General features: G+C 38.2%; 2 protein-coding genes across 2 annotated transcripts; one reads left to right on the top strand and one right to left on the bottom strand.

The window, feature by feature from the left end:
- Positions 1 to 1098: 1098 nt before the first annotated feature.
- znf142 (zinc finger protein 142) lies at positions 1099 to 8414 on the top strand. Its single transcript, XM_016286678.1, has 9 exons — positions 1099 to 1149; positions 1255 to 1306; positions 1915 to 2130; positions 2327 to 2461; positions 2535 to 3362; positions 3941 to 4118; positions 4198 to 7072; positions 7179 to 7284; positions 7363 to 8414. The coding sequence occupies exons 3-9, from the start codon at positions 2055 to 2057 to the stop codon at positions 7842 to 7844; spliced, it is 4680 nt and encodes a 1559-aa protein (XP_016142164.1). The 5' UTR covers positions 1099 to 1149; positions 1255 to 1306; positions 1915 to 2054; the 3' UTR covers positions 7845 to 8414.
- Positions 8415 to 8466: 52 nt separating this feature from the next.
- plcd4b (phospholipase C, delta 4b) lies at positions 8467 to 18190 on the bottom strand. Its single transcript, XM_016286679.1, has 16 exons — positions 18035 to 18190; positions 17340 to 17381; positions 16776 to 16931; positions 15991 to 16219; positions 15595 to 15724; positions 15278 to 15509; positions 14550 to 14751; positions 13971 to 14115; positions 13602 to 13751; positions 10462 to 10605; positions 10213 to 10366; positions 9927 to 10043; positions 9576 to 9754; positions 9372 to 9504; positions 8985 to 9134; positions 8467 to 8602 (listed from the first exon to the last, which is right to left on the bottom strand). Exons 2-16 carry the CDS (start codon positions 17359 to 17361, stop codon positions 8514 to 8516), a joined length of 2232 nt encoding a protein of 743 aa, XP_016142165.1. The 5' UTR covers positions 17362 to 17381; positions 18035 to 18190; the 3' UTR covers positions 8467 to 8513.
- Positions 18191 to 22389: the final 4199 nt, after the last annotated feature.

Raw genomic sequence — 22389 nt, 5'->3', positions numbered from 1 at the left:
GACTCGGTTGAAATGATTCTTCTTCTTCTTCTTCTAATAACGTTTTATGGGGGATGGCAAACCAACTTCTGGTGCATTTACCGCCACCAACTGGGCTGGAGTGTGGAGCACTAATAAGCAACTACTATATACATATTTATATTTATCTATATTTTATATAAAAAAATTAAATACAAAAATAATAAAATAAAAAATAAAAAAAAATAAAATAAAAAAAATACCCACACATTCCTAAATTCTCCTGACTAATCCTATTTCTTTAATGTATTTAACAATAGCACCATATATTTTACCTTGTTCTGCATGCTCTTTCAAGAGATTTGACAAATTAAATGATTCAACACCCATGTTTCTTACTTCCTCAATGAGTTTTAACCTTTCTTTTTCCATATTTTATACATTTTATTAAAACGTGCTCTATTGTTTCTGCCTGATTACAAAAAATACATTGACCTGTTTCATGTTTTCCTATATTAAACAGAGAGTAATTTAATCTAGTATACTTAGCAAGCTTATCAACCACTTCATTAGCCTCCACTCCCACATGAGCGGGAACCCACAAAAATGTTATTAAGCTTATATTACTTATTCTTAATAAACTTGCAAGAATCTCATAAATAATGTCTTGCCTTGATGATTTTACTCCACTTGCAAGGCTCAATATTGCTGCATAAGAGTCAGAACATATTACTACTAATCTTGGTTTTACTTCCTCTACCCACTGGAGTGCTACCACCATGGCAATTAATTCTGCTGTATACACGGATACATGATCAGTTATTCTTTTCTTAATACTAGTTTGAAACTTTGGAATAAATACTGCAGCAGCTGTTCTGCCAGAGATAGGGTCTTTAGAACCATCAGTATAAATATGTAACCACGATGGATAAGTCTGATCTAAATACTGCTGTGCAATAATGTTCTTAGGTTGAAATGATTCACAAATCAATCCCACTTTAAACTCGTTTCATTTTGAACCGGTTCTTTCAGACCAACTGTTCAAAGGAACCGATTCACTCAAATGAGCAAATCACATGGCGACCTCTGCGTTGTTTCCGTTGTTCAGGAAAATAGTTCCGTATGAACCGTGTTTCACTTAATAGTTCCGTTGTGACTGCTTACGACGCAGTCGCGTCATGACACTTTTAGGTATCCTTATGAACAACTGTCTGTATATTTTGTGTTTTTTAAAAAAGTATTATTCTCCACTGTGTATACAAAATTATGTCAAAATTAATTTTCCTCTTTGAACAGAAAACGCCCAGAAATAACGCTGCTTACATTGTTTCCGTCCACACAAGTGCAGGTAATTTCTTATTATATAATTGAAGTAATAAATAATGTGTATAAACATAATAAAGCATTAATGCGTTATCGCGTTTATTCGTCTCTTGATGTTGACTGTATTCGAGTAGTTTGCTTTAACTGAACACATCTTCTGTTCCGTGTGGATAGGTTGTTTATTTGTTTGTCAGAGCAAACGAAACACGAACCTTCGCGCAGGAGGTCCAAATTTGTTTAATACAATTTTTTCCCCCCAACAAAACATGTTCACGTAATATTTAACGCACTGGATGAATTGCTTTATGTCCTTAATGTTAACAGACAAAAACACTCAGCTCTTTTAATCTCAAATCTGGTATTCCAGAACCCTGTTAATCACATTTGGAAGTCATTGGTGATGCAGAACAGTCGTGTTGCTCTGGGAGACGGGAACACTTCATGGTCCTGATGCTGTGATAGAGTTTTACCCCTCTTGAGAGCCGCGCAGGAGGTCCAAATTTGTTTAATACAATTTTTTTCCCAACAAAACATGTTCACGTAATATTTAACGCACTGGATGAATTGCTTTATGTCCTTAATGTTAACAGACAAAAACACTCAGCTCTTTTAATCTCAAGTCTGGTATTCCAGAACCCTGTTAATCACAATCACATGTGTTGCTCTGGGAGACGGGAACACTTCATGGTCCTGATGCTGTGATAGAGTTTTACCCCTCTTGAGAGTTGATTTTATCCCTCAATGACTAATGTACTGTGGAGTTTGACCCAAATATGGACCTACAAAAGCCTGGATGTGATTCAGAACAACTCAAGCATGTGGAAAATAATGCAGCAGATACACCGGAAGGTAAAATACAACAATACTTAGAAAACCATATGTTTAATAAATTATATATTATACATGTAAGATGTAGTCCTTTGGCATCCATGGGTCTCTGGAATATTTGATTTCGATTGGTCAGTTGCTAGATTAACATCCCTTTTAGATGAACAGCTTTGACAGCTCACAGATAATAAGAAGTGTATTATTGTCTTTGTTGTAGCTTTGTCTCCGTTGAAGGGGATGGATATGCCTGTTCAAACTAGAAGCAAGAAAAGTGTAACCAAAAAATTGAAAGCATCCACAAAAAAGGGGGAAAAATGTGCTACCATTAGCCAAGAAAAGTTTCCATCTAAAGGTAAATATAATAAATGAGATGTAATTAAAATAATTATAATCCCAGGTCTGATTTATGCCATCTTTCTGTTTAGTGGGACATGTTGCAGAGGGCACTGAACACATGTTTCGCACCCACATCTGCTCTGAATGCAGACGCTGCTTCAAGACTCGCTCCCATTTGATAGAACATATGCGTATTCACTTTCCCGACCCCAGTCTGCAATGTCCCACCTGCAAACACCACTTCACCAGTAAGAGTAAGCTGCGCGTCCACATGCTGAGAGAGACGGGACAGAAGCTGCACCGGTGTCATCTATGTGAGTATGGAGCGGTGGAACGTAACTCTCTGCGACGACACCTCGCCGGCGTGCATGGGCATCAAGAAGATGATGCTCCCAATGGAGAGCTCTTTAAGTGCCCAACTTGCCAAAAGACTTTCAGTCAGAGTCAGGCATTAAAGAGCCATATGAAGTCTCACAATAAGACACAAGATGGACAGCCGTTACCTTGCTTCCATAACGGCTGCTCATTTCAGTGTACAGAAAAGAAGCGGCTTCTAAAGCATGTGTTAGATGCTCACCAGATTGAAGCCGTAGAGTGCCATCATCACGCCTGTGGCGCCTTCTTCGGGAGCCTAGAAGACATGGAGAAACATTTGCGCACGCATCAGGCTTATCACTGCCCCCATTGTGACTTCTCATGCTCAAACAAGAGCCTTTTTCAGCAGCACAAAAGGCAAGGACATCCAGGGAATCAAGAACTGAACTGTAGCTTCTGCCCTTTCACAACCCTCAACCCTGTAGAGTTCGATCAACATGTTGGTCACTTTCATGCCAGTGAGAAAACACACCACTGTGAGCAGTGCAGCTTTGTAACAGCTCACAAAAGAGTTCTGAAAAGACACATGCTAATGCATACTGGTAAGATATTCAGTTGCTCTACTTAGTTCTTATAAGTGTTTATAGGTATAGTTCACTCAAAAATAAAGATGTGGTCATCATTTATTCAGTCTTGTTATTTCAACCCTGTATTATTTCCTTTTTTTTCATGAAAAAAAATCTAAATTGGATCCTGATTGATTTATACTGATTTAATTTATACAACCTGTGTGATGTTTTTCAAAGTATTTTGAAGTCATACAATAGCTTTGTGTGAGGAACCAAATTAATTTAGGTATCTTCCCCTCTGCTGTAAATATCAAATTTCATAGCATTTGCACAACAGTATAGTTTAGCTGCAGCAAACGTGTAGGAATAAGTGTACTTCGATTACTTTTATGATACTTTTATTGTGTTTTTTGTCCTTCAGTATAAATCATCTGCTTTCATTCTGTGGAAAATAGCAGATTCTTCGTTTGTATTTCACACAGGAAAGAAAATTATATAGGGTTTGAAATGACACATGAGCGAGAAGATGACACAATTTAGATTTTGGAATGAACTATTCCTTCAAAATTACTCATTGACCATTGATAGACAGATAACGTTTGTATTTACAGGTGAAAGGCCCCACAAATGTACTCTGTGTGACTTCAGATGTCGTGATGAAACATACCTTTCAAAGCACATGCTGACACACTCTAATGACAAACAGCACATGTGCTCAGAATGCGGATATGTTACGAAATGGAAACACTACCTCAGTGTCCACATGCGTAAGCACGCAGGAGATCTAAGGTATGTACCTTGTTGAAATAAAAATATGATAATAAAAAGAAACATTTCTGTTTACTGATCTACCTCACATCTCTCTCAGGTACAAATGTAATCAGTGTCCATATCGTTGCCATCGCATTGACCAGCTGAACAGCCATAAACTCCGTCACCAGGAAAAATCCTTGATCTGTGAGGTGTGTGCATACTCCTGCAAGAGAAAGACTGAATTGCGCAGCCATATGCAGCTCAAGCACTCCACAAAGGCAGATCCTCAACCTCCTGTTTACCAGTGCCAGTTTTGCCCTTACACAACAAAGTACCGCCAAGCCCTGCATAGCCACGAGAACTGCAGGCACACCCGGACACGCGTGTTCCGCTGCGCACTTTGCCGCTACACCACATTTAGCAACACCGGCCTCTTCCTGCATAAAAAGAAATCCCACGGATATGTGCCTGGAGATGTGGAGTGGCTTGAGAAATATGCACAGAAAGAAAAAGAGCAAAGCTCTGTGGAGTTGACGCACAACTTTTTCTCCAAAACCACAGTACCTCAGACTTCCAATTCAGAATATAGGGAAGAAGATGACTCAAAAGATATGTCTGTAAATGATAATGAGAATGAAGCAATAGCAGCCACTATTGGAGGAACTGAAGAAATTACTTTAGTACAGCAGGCCAGACTTGATATTGAGTCTGCAAGAGAAGAGGCAAGTAATCTTTCTGAAGGACATCCAAATAATGAAGAACAGTGTGGCTCCCCACTTTTTACTTCCCAAACCAGCCAGAGCAGCACACAAATCTTACTTGCAGAGACAGTAAATATACACAACACCGCATTTGAAGCCCACTTCGGGGGCTATTTTGAATCTCACACATTGCAAACAGTCCACCGGAACTTCCCACAACCATCAGTTGATGATGATGATGACAATGCAGCTTACTTTGAGGATCAAAGTGACTCTGAAGACCCACCACCATTGACAGAAACTGAAAGGAGTAGGGAGGGACTCCATCAGGAGAAATGTGTAGAGGCCTCAGCTTCTGAGACTCGCTTGCATGTCATGAGAAAACAAGATAAAGACCAGGCTGAAGCCCTTGTACTAGAGGGCAGGGTGCAGATGCTTGTCGTCCAGACACGGGACAGTATGTATCAGTGTAGCCGCTGCTCCTATGTGACCAGAAAGCAGGCAGCATTAATCCGGCACTGCAAGTCGTCCTGCCAGGTCATGAAGGCAGGACTACGTTGCCAGGACTGCGGCATGCAGTTTAAACAGCAGCGTTCTTTGAACACCCACCTCCGTAAGTGCCAGTCACTGCTGAGGCACAGAAAGAAGTCTGTTTTCGCTAGCACTGTAGGTAAATCAGGGAGTTGTGAAGGTAGTTCAGGGAGTGCTGCATCTATGCAGGTACAGAGTACAACTCTTAAATCCCTCACAATGCATCCTGAACCTGTTGAAGTCACTGATTCTACAGATTCAAGAGTACAAGATTCAGCTGAACCTGAAGGCCCACTGTCTCCTATCATAGCTGATAAAGTAAATGAGACTGATTCAGTGACAAGCACAACCAAAGGAGGGCAGGCAATTGTGAGGAGCAGAAACAAGCTAGCAGAAAAGGAGGGATTGGTAAATGATGAGATCTCTGGGTATATTGAAGATGATGGTAAGTATAGTTGCAGAAAATGCCCTTTCTCATCTGTTAGGAAAGTCACAATAGATCGGCATTGTGCAACATGCAGTGGAAGCACCCATAAGGTACATCTGGCTGAAACGGGAGAGCAGTTTGAGCAAGAAGATAATCCTAGTGACTCAGAACATGATCAGGAGGAAGATGGGGCAAATGACTCGGAAAGGGATTCAGTGGAAGAAGAGAGACCCCAAGACCCCAAACCTCGTTTCTCATGTCCCAACTGTCCTTTTCTCTGCCACCAAAAGAGAGCTCTAGCAAGTCATCAGATAAAGGGCTGTTTAAAACCAGGTGAAATACAGTGTCCACAGTGTTCATTTATTGCCAAATCGGAAAAATCTCTCAATCATCATATCCTAGGTCACAAGAAAGAGAAGGTAACTAGAGGTAAAATATCTGGCAACCTGCAGTGCAATCTTTGCTCCTTCACCTGCATGCAAGAGCGTTGCCTGACACAGCATGTTGCTGTGAAGCACGAGGGAGTCCGTCCTCACCAATGCCGCTTCTGTTCATTTAGCACAATCCGTCGCTACCGACTTGAGGCCCATGAGTCCATGCACACAGGTGTTGGAAGGCATAGCTGTGAACTCTGTGGCCAAACGTTCGGCACCACGTCCAGACTACGCTTGCACCATCAACGCATTCATGACAAACAGGCAACGCACTTCTGTTCACTTTGTGACTACAGAGCTTATAACCTCAATGACATCAACCGCCACAACTTGAGCTGCCACACTGGTGATCTTAGCTACCACTGCAGCCAATGCAATGCACGTTTCAGCTCCGACGTTGCCCTGAGGCAGCATTCCAACCGAGCACATCCAGATTTTAACAGCTTGCCTTGCACCCAGTGTAGCTTCACCTGTGGCTGCCAAGCTGCTCTCAAAGCGCATATGCAGAGTGAACATTCTGAAATCAAGACGAAAGATCCTCAAAATGGTACAGAAAAACAAAGTAAGATGTCCATCACCCATCAGTGCTTGGTTTGTTCCTTCAGTACCCATAAAAGACTCCTTCTGGTCCAGCACATGTTAGATGAGCATGAAGATGGACCAGCAGAGGAGAAAACTCTGAAGTGTGATGTCTGTGGTTTCTCTTGCACCCATAAAGTGGTGTTTGACCAGCATGTGCGGTCACATGGAGGAACCTGCCTCTTTAAGTGCACTGAATGCGAGTTTTCCACCAGAAACAAACAGAAGATCACCTGGCACATTCGAATCCATACAGGAGAGAAACCTTACCGGTGTGAGAAGTGCAATTATGCATGTGCTGATCCTTCAAGACTGAAGGTATGAAGAGCTATTATACAAGATAGTGATTAAAGGTTTGGGTATTTGGTTTTTACTATCCAGTTCTGTTGGTGTTTCCAATTTAATTTAACTCTCTTTATTTTAGTATCATATGAGGATTCACATGGAGGAACGCAAGTATCTCTGTCCAGAATGTGGCTACAAATGCAAATGGGTCAACCAGCTGAAGTATCACATGACAAAACATACAGGTAGCTATGTGCTATAGTCTAACTTACTCTAATTGTAAATTACTTGCACACCTTGATGTTTATCCTTCTTTCCAACAGGTGCCAAACCTTATGCATGTGAGGACTGCGAGTACCGCACCAACCGTGCCGACTCCCTGCGCATCCACCGGGAGACACGTCACAGAGACGTGCGGTCCTTTATATGCGAGAAGTGCGGAAAGGCTTTCAAGACACGCTTCCTCCTCAAGACACACCAGAGAAAGCACAGTGAGGAGCGACCGTATGTGTGCTCCATATGCCAAAGGGCGTTCCGCTGGCCTGCGGGTCTCCGCCATCATTACCTGTCCCACACAAATAAGCTGCCATTTTACTGCCTCCACTGTACCTACCGGGCAAAACAGAAATTTCAGGTTGTAAAGCACCTTCAGAGACATCACCCAGACTTGCCTGTTCAAGATGGTGTGGGTAAAGACCAAGAGGCCTCTATGAGTACACAAAAGACCTGGATTAGGGAAGAGGAAGAGAGACAAGAGGATGGGCAAACTGCTTTAGAGCACATGCAAACAGCAGGGGATATGTAGCCTTGTTTCTGTATGCATTTCAATTGACATTTCTTTGTCTTATGAAAGTATTACATGTCATTATAATCAATACCCTCATTCAAACCACACTGAATAAATATTTTTACGATATATTTATTCCTGTTTATTCCTTTAAAACAATATTTAGCTGGGAATGTACATACATAATGGAAATAAAAGAGTCATTTACTTTGAACACTTGCTTTCGGGTTATTTATAAAAGGCACTATACCATGCTCAGTTCCTTTAATTCATCCATTCTGCCTTGATTGTATAACCTTCAAACAGAAAAAAATGCATTTGATTTTTTTTTAACAGTACACTCAGTATTGCATAGGTAAACAACTAACAATAAAATTAGCTTTTCTGCACCGTTCTTGGAGGTCTATTCTGACAGCAAGGCTCTACTAACACCATGCAACTATAGAGGTACACATAATAAATAATGCCAGTAGCTATACTTTTTTTGTTTTAATGCAAGTACTAGTTATAAAATAATATTTTGGTTTGTTGAAGTTATTGCCAGCATTTGATCAAGTATTTTTAAGCAAAGCACAAGATAAAATGTTTTCTCTACCTTTTTAAAGCAAACTACAGATTTGTCTGAAAAATATTAGCTCTTCAGAACAAGTTTCAAGCATTGTAAATAAAACTCCTAGAATTGTGAAATTACAGCTCTGTGATTTTGATATGAACATAGATGGAGGATGGATGGATACTTGTTCCGTCTTTGGACAACAGATGCACATGACGATATCCTGTAAAAAGAAGCTTTTTGTTATTTGCAAGAAAGCCAAACTAACTTTCAATGATTTTAGAGAATACACATAAAGACACTGGGTCTCATTCACTAATAATATTAATAATACTAATCTTATGTGAGCCGAAATGATTTTCACACAAAATTGTTCTTATCCCTCGTTCTAATGTTGAGTAATCCATATTATTCTAAATGAGAGAGCATATGTTTCAATTGGTTCTATGTTTTATCTTACATTTAGAAAAAAAAAAAAAGAAAGAAAGTGCAGACTTATTTATAAATAAGGATTTCTGTGTGGAAACATTCACACAGGCAGTGTTTGTTTGGTTAGTGAATAAGACCCTGTTTTTTTTTTTAACTGTATTTCAATATAGGACTACCTGGTTGAATACAGGTAAAAGGTAGAGTATATTGCCCTATGAAGTCATTCCTTGATGCTTTATCATAGTCTTCAACTACAAAACGCACCAGTGCCAGCTCAGGGGTGTGGATTTTGAACTGTAAGGTTTCGTTCCAATGTGGGTTGAATCCTGTACAGATTAAAAAAATTAGAAAAATCACTGCAAGCAGCAGGACTTAAATAGGATTCCTATGGTTTGTAAAATTATGGAAACTTGTCATCTTAACAGGTAATGTCTGTTTCCACATTATTAACCTTACAACCACATATTACATGCGTATGCATGTGAACAACATGCACAATTTCCATTTGTCTCTCATGTAATGATTTGGCAACACTACAGACCAATTAATTCTTACTTCCTCACCATTGTTGTCAATGTATTTGGTCTCCTGTTTGACTTGATCCAAAGGAACGCCATAAATTTCCACCCTTACCAGGGGGTCTACAATGGACCAATCTTTTTGCTTTACTTTAGGGAGCTGTTGTCCACTAATAACCTAAACAGAAAGAATCATCAAATAAAATCTCAAAATAAACTTGCAGAGGGAACATGAATATTGTTTCATACCTTAACAGAGAACAGTAGAGGGTGGTAATCTTCACGTTCCTCAGGATTTTCAGGATCAAAGAGTCTCTCCTTTTTGCGAAGGATCTCAGATTTTAGGATGTAGCCACTGTATCCATTCTGAGTAAACAACCCATCATTAAGATCCATTTCCATCCCTGCTGTCTGGAAGTTTAATGCCACTATGAATTAGAAACATATTAATAGGTAAATACACACTGGCCACTTTACAACACATTAGCTGTGTTTCCCTGCTTCTCTTTACATAGAGCACTTTTATGTCTGCCATGCTCACATTCTTCCACTTTATAGAATTGACATAATGGTGTGTAATATAATATCTGCCATACTAACCAATCTGGCATCCCATGTTCCACATATCTACTGGACAGTAATTTGATGAATCCGTTCTCATTCCACTTGGATACACTCTTGTCAGCTGCCTGGTGTTATGCAGCACAAAATCTGAACCTGACAAAAAATGAGAATTAATAATACAAAAATGTAATTTTTCTAACATAATGGTACAATTTCTATTTCAATCATTTTTAAAATATTTTTTATAGAAAGGAAACATACAGGCTTGGAACAATATGAGGTTAAACATATTCAAACTATCCCTTTAAAAATAATTTCTTACCTGCTTCCTTTGAATATTTACGGGCTTTAGACTCGGAGAATGAGGACATCTCATTAGGCTTAGCAGACATGCGGGAATGCTCAAAGCTGTGGAAATGTATGCTCTTACAGAACATTAGGTCTGAGAGCTTCTTGCATAGATTTTGCTTCGATTTCTACGTGGGGCAAAAGTGAACAATGTTGAACAAGGGGGTGGAAAACACTGACAGACCTTCTCCTCAGTTTCTCAGTATTTCCACTGGTAGCTTACCTTACTATCTGTTGGCAGACTCTCTGATGCCGGACTGTCCTTATTCATTTCTGCTGCCTCGTCCTCATCGCTGACTTCACCTGTGGGGCTCTCGGACTCCTTTCCAATCTTCTTTCCTTTCAACAAGATTTTCCTCTTAAGTGCCTGAAAGAAATGAAGCAACAAATATTGTTAAAAAAATAAATAATGATATAATATATAATTCAAACAATATACATTTTCAAATGTAAGGTTATTTTTATATACAGTTTTATGTGAAAATGCTTCTATTTTGCACTTTTCTAATTGATTAAAAAACATTTTCATTACAAATGATATAATCTGCATAACAATCTCAGTGAGAAGTTGAAAAATTTGCATTGCACAAAATTTTTTTTATTTCGAGATTTAAATGAGAAAATACCAAACTCAATAGGTGTGGGAAAATACCAAACTCACCTCATTTACGAAACGAACGTACGACAGAAAATTGGGCATACAGTAATTTCAACGCAAAACTTGGAATTTATCAATATGGACGTGAGCGGTGGCTACGATCAAATCTCACGTCTGGTCTCAGCTCATGTACGCAAGTTTTTGAGTTACCTGAATGTGCAGCATAGTAAATACCAAGCACGTGCAGAGGGGGTTGTGGTGGGTGCTTGAGCACCTGCCCCTTTTCCCCTTGATGCCCAAAGTGCCCTTTTGTCAAGGCAATTATTATTTTATTTTTTTGTAATTAAAGGGATATTTCACCCAAAAATGAAAATTTGATGTTTATCTGCTTACCCCCAGAGCATCCAAGATGTAGGCGACATTGTTTCTTCAGTAGAACACAAACGAAAGATTTTTAAAGGGGTCATAGGATGCTACATGCACTTTTACAAGTTGTTTGAACTGAAATGTGTGTTGGCAGTGTGTACACAACCACCCTATAATGATAAAAATACACCCAGTGTTTTTTTTTTAATCTGGTTAAATGTTTTCCCCTTTCTCAAATCGAGCCGATCTCAGATGCCAGTCTGTGTGACGTCACACAGACAGGCCCCGCCCACGATAGTTTGATTGACAGTAGCGTTTCAGCACAGACTGGACTGGCGTCTTACCTTACCCTGAGTGAGCTGTCATCAGTCCGCCATTGTTTCACTGCTGGAGCAGATGTAGACAAGAATGACTCCTAAGCGATTGAGGTGTTCTGTTGTTGGATGTAATTATGACATCTGAGCCGCTGAACTGGCAGTGGATTACATTGTTTCTGAGGGGAATGCGCCCCCGATCTACATAAATGCGTCTATGTTCGCGCTAATGATTTGTGATCCAGCCTCATCTACAGAAGAAGTGAGTATAATGTTTTGTAATGAATCTTTGCAAATCGCCTTTCCTAATAACGTGCTAATTAGCAAGTTTCATGATGAATGCGGCTAAAGTAAACAGTCCCTCAGAGAACTGTTAGGAAGAGAGGGGCGGGGTCAGCAGAGCTCATTAACATTTAAAGGAAAATGCTACAAAAACGCAAGTAGATATAACTGCAGACCGGAGATCTCCCAAATGGGGCGTGAACTCCAAAAGTGGGCAGAACCTCCCAAATGGGGCAGGGTCTCCTCGCGCAAAGACTTTCACCATTGGCTCTGGCTCCAGCCAATATTGACTTATATAAAACTTTATAAATGTAACATTGTTTCTAGTTCATCTAAAATAAAATATGCTATATAAATAAATATTCTCCATGAGAGCAGAGCCCAAAGCTTGTGGCCAGTGGTGTTCGGACTGGAGTTTGAACCTCTGCTTAATGATATAAACGTGAATCACCCACGAGCTCTCCCGCGATATATCTACGTGGAGATATTCAGTGAAGTAGTGATGTTTACTCAAAAATAATGAGCTCCCCAAAAATACAACTAAACTGCTCGTTCTGAAAATGTTATTGTTTAAAGTAGCATTAACTATTTCACATATTTTAATTGTATTGTACACAAATTTTTAATGACAGTAGTACTGTTCGGGCTTACAGTCTCGGACTTTTGGACCCCACAGTATTAACAGATATTTTAAAAATCAATCCTATAATAGGTGATATGAACCTGACGTCTTCATATGTGACCATTAATAGTTAATGGGAAACACAAACAGCTTCGTCACGCCAAAGAGGATGCTTACAGAAGTGGGGATAAAATCTTGTATAACCAGGCCAGGAACAGACTAACAAAGGAGATCAGAATGGCTAAAAAAACTACTCAGAAAAGCTGAGAAAAGAGCTTTCAGCAAACGATCCAGCGTCAGTATGGACTGGTCTGAGGAACATCACCATGTACAAGACACCACCCCCACAGCTTGCGGAGAATCAACAACTGGCTGACGATCTGAATGTGTTTTACTGCAGATTTGAAAAGGATCGCAGGCTATATTCAGCCTGAACAATTAATCTTTCATAATTATACATAGCCCATCACAACTAACATAGTTATATTTATATTAAACTGCACACTTTGTAAATAACATATCTGCACACTAATCTAAACAATTAAATTTTTTCCTATACTTCTATTTCTGTATATAGTATATTATTAAATTATTTAGTATAATAAGTTATATTACATCCCTACTGTGTTATTCCTATGTATGTCTGCACTATGTTTGTACTTTCTTCTACACTGGAAGCTCCTGTCGTCAAGTCAAATTCCTTGTGTGTGTAAACATACTTGGTAATAAAACTCTTCTGATTCTGATTCTGATAATGAAAGTGCCCATTGCAGTACTATGACTATAAGACAATAGAATATTTTAAGATCCAAGGAAGTCATCTATGTTTTTCAAAAAGAAGTCATTAAGAGCAGTTAAGTGCACCACTATCTATAAGGCACTATACCTATGGAAAGCCGTTGTAACATTTAATCTATAAGCCGTACTAGTATCTATTTTCATTGTACTAGTACCTATTTTTTAGATACTAGTATATTTTCCATTAAGTACTAGTACTTATTCATTAGGTACTAGTGCTTATTCTTTAGCTACTAGTGCTTATTCTTTAGGTACTAGTGTTTATTCTTTAGGTACTAGTGTCTTTTGTAAAGTTACTAGTACTTATTCATTAGATATTAGTACTTAATCATTAAGAGCAGTTAAGTTAAGTGCACCACTATCTATAAGGCACTATACCTCACCTCTGGGGATGGTAGTTCGCTGGAGACTCCCTCTACTGTGTTAGTCAGTAGCATATCACCCAGAATGTCTCTGAAATATCGAGCCATGACTTCCTGTTGCTCTATGCTGCAGTGGTTTTCAATGGACACGATGAGCGGATACTCAGATGCCTAGAAGTAGGAATGACCGTAAGATTAATAAATCTGGAAATAGATTATTATGTATGTGTAAATATTTATATTAACATAAACATCAGTATCATATAACATTATTAACTGGTATTAACATCAATAATGCCAATAATGTGAACAACAAAGTCAATAATTATTACTAGATATTCATATGAATATTGATATTTGAAACCTTGTTAACCTTGAAAATAAGATCACCTTGAAGGCATAATTTGCAATAGTAGCAATCACATCTTTGAGGAGAATCTTAGATGTCAGTGTGTGTCCATGATAAACTACCGGCTCTCCATTCGATCCATTCCAGCAGTCCACCTCTACACACCTGCAGCCTCGTTTCAGTGCCCTTCAGAGGTTCAACGCAGCACAAATAAACAACCACTGTCATGAACACAAGGAACAAAATGTAATGCATTCAACTAGGCCAGAGATGCCCAAACCAGGACCCACGGGCCAAAGTTGGCTTGTGGTGACCTTTGATTTGGCCTGCCATTTCATACCATACCACAAGAGGAAGGACAAAATGAAACATTCAATCTTCATTTCTGATGTACGTTTTGTTTTTTGTTCTTTAAATTTGTGTTTCATTATTTAAAACTGTATTTGGGCATCTCAGAACTAGGCGGTTTCAATTTCTCTGAAGTTATTGAACAGAAACATTATACATGTATGAGAGATGCTACTACTTACATTCTCATAAAATCCTTTTCCACAAAAGAAATCATCAAAAATCTGTGAAATCAAGTAGACACATTACCATAAATAAAAAGCAGAACTCACTGGATGTAGGCCTCAACGCTGCTTGGTCCTTTTAGCTGGTCCTCCATCAGATAAGTGTTGTGTGATGAGGAGATGTAATAGTGGGCCAGAGGTTGGCTCATGTCCTGAAACAGGCCCTGCCGCTCTAGATTGAAGATGGATCCCTCAGGAGACGTCAGGTACATTAAGAACCCATCGACTGACATCGAGTGATTCTTTCTGGCTGTACAAGAAGCCAAAATGAAGCATCTTATTTGTTCAATCTTCAATACTTAGTAATAGTCATGAGTATAGGACCACTTCACTGTTGCCCATGCAGCGATCTAGTTTAAGTGCTCAACTACTCCATTATTAAAAGAGTATCCAAATAGGCAAACAAATAATTTTTCAATAACATTTTTTTTCATCATCCCTAGAGTGTCTACAATTTACTGCTCAGTCTAAAAAAAAATTTCTGAAAGAAAATATTATTTAAAAAAGAAATGAATTAAGCTATATAAACAATATATTAAGCTAACTTCAAGCAAAGCAAAAGTTAAAAAGCTAAAGTTCAGCTAAATATTTCATTGTGCCTACCACATTAAAATGTATAAGTAAAATTTATCAGGAATAATTAATTTAGTTGCCCTTTTCTCAACAAGGCATCAAGTATTTAATAGATTAAATATTATAAAGTGTGGTGATATTCATATATATCACAGAAATTATAACTGAAGAGTGTAGTATAGTGGTTGATGGTGGATCATTACCTGTGTCTGAAGGCTCATAGCAATCGATCAGCTGAAGGGCATGTTCATAACTGCCCTCCCCCTCTAGCTGCTCCTCTCTCAGGAATTCCTCCAAATCACACTGGGACAGACTCTGTCCATCACTGGAATAATCCTGGAATAAGTCCAGCACCTCTGTTCTCTCTGTAAGCATTTTGTAGAACTCCACAAACTCCTGGTCCTCCAGGGTTCCTGACTCAGACTTATCTGCCATCTGTGAGAAAATGTCAACAAATGACAATAAGGTTCAACATGGTGTAAATTTATGATGCAAAATCACATAAGCAACACATAATCACCATAAAAAGACAGCATGCATGTTCTTCATTCATGTCCACGTTCATCATTTTCAGTAATTTTTTTGCCTCCTTAAAATTAATTCTGCCATCCTTGTTTAGATCTGCTTTCAAAAACCAGTCTGAGATCCATCTGAGTGGAATGGTTTAGGTTGATAATTTAAGTTTACAGTGAACAGCTGGACTTCATTAACCTCTCTCTCTCTCTGTCTGTCTGTCTGTTCGTCTATCTGTCTGTCTACCTGTCTGTCCTTCTATCGTTCCATCCATCATCCATCCATCCATCCATCTATCTATGCCTCAACATGCCTCAAGCAAAAATAAAGTAAAATAAATAAATAAATATTTTCACATGTAGTTCTGTAAAGCTACTTCAAAAAGGGCAGAAATTAAGGATACTGGTCAAGTTTGGTGCTCTCATCCATGTTCTCCATGTTCTCCATAAGAACTCTGATGCCCTGAATCCAGGCCTGAGCTTCCTTCGCTGAATCAGCCACCAGGTCTAGGTTTCCCCTACGGCCGCGAAACACCAGAGTGAAACAGTGGTCAGCAGGAAAATCATCTGCTACATTGAGGAGTGCCTCGGACTGATGTCCCTCGCGAACAGCCTCCACATCACTGATGGAGACTGAAAAAAATTGTAAAGACAATATAAACTTTGCTTATAAGCTTTTTTTGTTCAGAGTCCTTCTTCTCACAGTTTTTAATGAACTCAAACTAGTGCTTGAAAAGGCAAGCTTCATTATTACTAATACTTCATGTTTTACTGCTGTTCATAGTGAACTAAAGGAGCTCTTAATTTCATTGGAAGCTGAATATGTTCATAAACCCCCCCCCCCCCCCCCTTCTCTCATGTCTAATCTACTACCCTGACATGTCTACTTTTATTCGTCCACTAATGTATACCTTTTGGATTTATCTCCAAATTACATTTAAGTACAATCAATAACTGCTGATACTTCAAGACCATTATCTTCTATGCAATAGCTAATAGCTTTCTCATATATAAGCCTGTTTGTGTGTTTTTGTTTTGGCAGTCAATATATATTTTCTTAAATAAATCAGTCATTTTTAGCCCATCTTGGATCAATTATACACAATTAAAAGTAGACCTGAACTAACAAGATTACTGAAGCATTTAAACCATCATAAATACTAAAAACCTCAACTCAATAAGGGCGTACAGGTAGAATAGGAAGTTATTGCCCAGCTGGATTTATACGCGATAGTCTTGCAGTCCTCCTGAAGTTTGTAGTGCCTCAGACGCTTCCACATACGAGACTTCACCTTGCGCAGAAACATGCCTGCCTTCATGGCTTCAAGGTTTTGACCCTGTTCACCTGCCAGAGAACGAGAAATGGCCATCAGAAATATTCAGAAACACCAAGCTTATTTGAACAACAAACACACACACAGGTTTGTTTTTGTGAAAAGTGGGGACATCCCATAGGCGTAATGGTTTTTATACTGTACAGACCGTATATTCTATTGCCCTACACCAACCATACCCCTAAACCTACCCCTTACAGGAAACTTTGTGCTATTTCAGATTTTCAATACACTCCATTCTGTGTGATTTATAAGCGTTTTGAAAAGTGGGGACATGGGGTAATGTCCTGAAAAGTCACCTTCTCCTTGTAATACCTATGACATACCTTTGTCATTATACAAATTTATGTCCTCATTTGTCACAAAAACGCGCACACAAACACACACACACACACACACACACACACAGGATGACTTACAGCATGTTTGAGGTGATTCCATTTTCCAATATTTCACCTTTTCTGCAGACACAAATGAACATTATTGTATAAACATCTCACCAAAAATTTATTTTTCTGGTAACAAATGCCTATATTGATTTAAAGGAAAGAGAGACTCACAGACATCACAGACATGCTAAATTAATAACAATTGTGCCCTATTTTACAATGGGGAGACAACTTTCTAGTGAATTTCTCCAAAGGAAAAACATGTTCATTCAGGCAAAAGTGAAGCGGTGTGGTCAGGCGAGTCATGAGTCATGGCTAAATATGTCTCTGAGATCCACACGATCCTCTGCTGGCAACATCATTATGTTCTGTTATATCCCAAGTGGATAAAGTAGAATCTAATTTAGCTCTTTCCTGCCATTATTTGGTATTAAATAAATGGATATTGTATAGCATTACCAGACTTCACTTTGATTTGAACCCTAAATGAGGCCATTAGATTTTTTTTTCTTAATGTGCCCTTACACAATCCTAAAATATTGTAGCAGTTACAGAGTCTTAGTGCAAATGAAGACCATATTATGCTCTAATTATGCTTTAATGTGAGCCCCTAATAACAGTAAATGCTGACAAAGTAATGTTGTAAACACAGCAAAGAGAGAAGGGAAAGGGCTGCAAACAGCTGAAGCAAACAGACACAGAAAAAGAGGATTAAGAGAACTCACCGGACTAAAGGACGTCTGATGAACTGACATCTAGTGGAACTGAAAGAGCTAAACGGGGAGGATGGGCTCTGCTGCGTGTGAAGGGCTGTGAAAACAGAGCCGCAGTCCGGGCTGCTTCCACATGATGCATAGCCAGCCTTCTTCCACCCCTTCCTCTGCCTCATTCCTTCCTAGACACTCCCACTTTTCCTTTTTTCCTGTCTTTTTAGGTGCAATGGACAAATCATATAAAATAGAAAAATCATTCTCATTAATAATTACAATTCTGCATTAAATAAAGAAAAATTTGAATGTCTATGTTACAATTTATGAATTTTCAACAATTTTACACCATATACAATATAAAAAGTCCACATATTTCACAATATTACACAAAAGACACAATTTGTACCATGTAGATTAAAATAATTAGCCGGAATTATGATAATTATAAATAGACAGAATGATGCACAGTATGCACAGCCATGAGGGACTATTCCTTGACAGTTTGTTTCCAGAATGTCAGAACTATAAACCCATTTAGACAGCCAAGCACAATAAATCAGCAGGATATACAGAATGGTGAAGTCTTTACCAAGTACAACCTATATTTACATATATATTTACATAAATTCTTTTGGCAGAAATGACTTACAAATGAGGAAAGATACAAATACAAGCAAAGCATGGAAATGCTGACAAAACTCATACTTGCTGTAAAACATTCTGGTTTAAAAACACTAAGATCAATGTCTTGACTGAAAATAGCTTTAGAAGCTTTATTGTTGAGCAGGAGAGCTAATATCACCACAGCAACTGAAAACTACCAGGACATATAATAGAAATATCATAATGCTTTGAGGGACTATTCCTTGACAGTTTGTTTCCAGAATGTCAGAACTATAAACCCATTTAGACAGCCAAGCACAATAAATCAGCAGGATATACAGAATGGTGAAGTCTTTACCAAGTACAACCTATATTTACATATATATTTACATAAATTCTTTTGGCAGAAGTGACTTACAAATGAGGAAAGATACAAATACAAGCAAAGCATGGAAATGCTGACAAAACTCATACTTGCTGTAAAACATTCTGGTTTAAAAACACTAAGATCAATGTCTTGACTGAAAATAGCTTTAGAAGCTTTATTGTTGAGCAGGAGAGCTAATATCACCACAGCAACTGAAAACTACCAGGACATATAATAGAAATATCATAATGCTGAGTGTGCATATTTAAAGGTAAATTCTATTAGCATTATTTCTTAATACAAATAAATGATTTGATTTGGCTATCACATACATTTTTCACATTGCATCTTCTTTGTTTTTTGTATAGCTTTTTTGCACAAATTAAACAGTATAACATAGTTACATATCATTGTTTTAAAGCAGATGAATTTACTGCAGCTGGAATCTGATATGTGCGATAGAAATATGTCAAGATTATTTATTTATGCAATGTATAAATCAATAAATCAGCTTTGTGATTTGACTTTTGTTGAAGGTGCTTCATCCATATATAGCCATAGTCTCAGCCAATATGAATGTGATGATTTGTGTGGCTCTTTCTTGCGCCACTTTCAAATAAAACTGGATGCTCTATGTGGGTCTCTTGGCACTGAACCAACCACTTCTACTTGTGAGCAAGCTCAAACTATTCAACTGTTAAATAATTTTACCTTGACAACTCCAACCTTAATTGCTGAAATAATACAGAACTATAATTCTTCCTCATGCCTGTTAGATCCTGCACCCACATTCCTTCTGAAACACTGTACTTCTGTCATTTCTGCTTCTATCTCACACTTAGTAAATATGTCCTTTATCTCTGCCACTGTTCCAATTTCACTGAAAACTGCTGCTGTTACTCCTGTTCTTAAAAAATCAAACCTGGACCCAGCTGATTTCACAAACTATCATCCAATCTCCAATTTACCATTTATTATAGAAAAATTTGTTGCCAATCAGCTACAGTCTTTTCTAGCTCTCAGCGATCAGTTCGATGCATTTCAATCTGGTTTTCACTCTCATCACAGCACTGAAACTCCTTTAGTTACTCTGGTGACTCAGGTAATCTCTCCATTCTCCTGCTGCTCAACCTCAGGTCAGCATTTGATACTGTCTGTCACAAGTCATTACTCTCCCGCCTTTCAGAGATAGGTGTCTCAGATGCTGCACTATCCTGGTTCTCTTCCTATCTCACTGATAGACAATACTACATCACTATGCATAATTACAAATCTCCCACTACTTTACTCAGTCAGGGTGTTCCCCAGGGCTCTGTTCTTGGCCATTACTATTTATTACTTACATCATGCCTCTTGGACATATTATCCATCGTCATGGTTTTCATTATCACTGTTATGCTGATGATATTCAGATATACACTGCATGCAGACCAGGTTCTGTTCACCAGACCACATCACTATCTACCTGTGTCAATGAGCTAAAGGCTTGGCTAAATTCTAATTTCCTCAGTTTGAATTTGAACAAAACAGAAATTTTAATTACTGGCCCCCCTTCACTAACAAAAAATATAGTAAATGCTCTCAGTTTCAACCTTGATGCTACAACAATTTTTCCATCTGCTACTGTCAGAAATTTAGGCATTACTCTTGATCCTTCACTGACTCTGGATGTTTACATTAGTAAACTATCCAAAGCTGCATTTTTCCAGTTTCGCCGTTTAGCCCAACTTCAATCCTATGTTTCTCCAAAAGATGCTGAATCATTAGTGCATGCTTTTATTACATCACACCTCGACTAATGTAATGCTCTTTTTGCCGGATTACCATTGCACTCTATCTCTCGTTTACAATATATTCAAAATTCTGCTGCAAGAATATTAAACCATACTAAACGATCTGCTCATATTACCCCTATTTTATTTAAACTCCATTGGCTCCCTGTATCATCTCGCATTACTTACAAAATTCTTCTGCTTACTTTTAAATCATTCAATGGCCTTGCTCCTCCTTATCTTTCTGACCTACTGTCTCCTTACGTTCCACCTCGAACACTTCGATCTGCAGGGTGTGAACTTCTTACTGTACCTAGATTTCATCTATCTTCAATGGGTGGCAGGTCATTTTCCGTAATTGCACCTAAACTATGGAACTCTATACCACTGGCACTAAGGACAATAACCTCACTCTCTGTATTTAAATCACAACTCAAAACCTACTTGTTTACCCAATACTATCAGTCATAACATGTTCTTTAGACATCCTCCTCATCCTATACTACCAGCTATAATTCTCTCTGAGTATTTTCGTTCTGTGTATTTTTTGTTGCATTTACTATTCTTTGTATGTTACTTATTGACACTATCCTTTTTCTGTTATTACTTATACTATGTTATGTATCTCTGTTTCCAGTACATAATTGTACGATGATATGCAACTGCAATCATTTCTATCCCCGGACTGGGCAAATGTCCACTGTCCACTTAATTTGATTAATTGATTGTGAAATGACTGTTTATGATTATGTGAATCGACTGTCTATTGTGTTACTGCTTTTGTACAGTGTCCTTGAGCTTGGGAAAGGCGCTATATAAATTAAACATATTATTATTATTATTATATATTGGTTTTAATTTAGGCCTATATTTCTTAAATTTCCACTTGAACGTCAAGAATTGTTCAAATGCATTTGAGCAATGCACATAAGTGCAGGAAATATATAACAAAGTAAAACCTAAATAAAGATTTTGTGATTAGTTGATATGATAAATTGTAGGTGCTTCACTAAATGTAATCTGTCATTTATCATTAGGTAATATTCCACATGGGTAATGTTAATCACTGTTTGGGTACTTTATAAATAGCTCAAATTATTTGCAGAATGGATTCAGCAGCGTCCTCTTGGGTTTTGGTCCTCTGAGGCCTGAATGAACTCTTCAGGCCAATGAAGTCAACTTTCTCTAAACATGACAGTACATTACAATGTCCTCTGTAACGAGTACAATTCATTGTGGTCCTTGCTTAGATGCTTATAGTTTATTCACAAAAAATCCAGAGTATTCCTACACTATATATATCCTGCACTCAAGAAGTAAAAATATTTAATATACAGAAAACATACGACTTACTGAAAGATGATGACTTTTAAACAAATTAATTTATAATTTAACAAGTCTACAGAACAGCCACTTTGTCTTACCACTGTCATTTACGCAGTGTCACATCTCTGAGCTCCTGCCATAAAAACAAACACCAAAATTGATACAAGACCAAAACAATTGTCTTCACTTCTTTAATTTGCTTTCTTTAACAACTATTTAAACGTGTAATGCCACGATGTTTGATAGCTGAACAAATGAGAATTGTTCTTCATATTTCACTTATAGGCTACTCTTTAGTATCA

This window comes from Sinocyclocheilus grahami, unplaced genomic scaffold (genome assembly GCF_001515645.1).
Source record: "Sinocyclocheilus grahami isolate Dianchi unplaced genomic scaffold, SAMN03320097.WGS_v1.1 scaffold214.1, whole genome shotgun sequence".
Classification (NCBI taxonomy): domain Eukaryota; kingdom Metazoa; phylum Chordata; class Actinopteri; order Cypriniformes; family Cyprinidae; genus Sinocyclocheilus; species Sinocyclocheilus grahami.
This window is presented reverse-complemented; position numbering and strand designations above follow the sequence as displayed.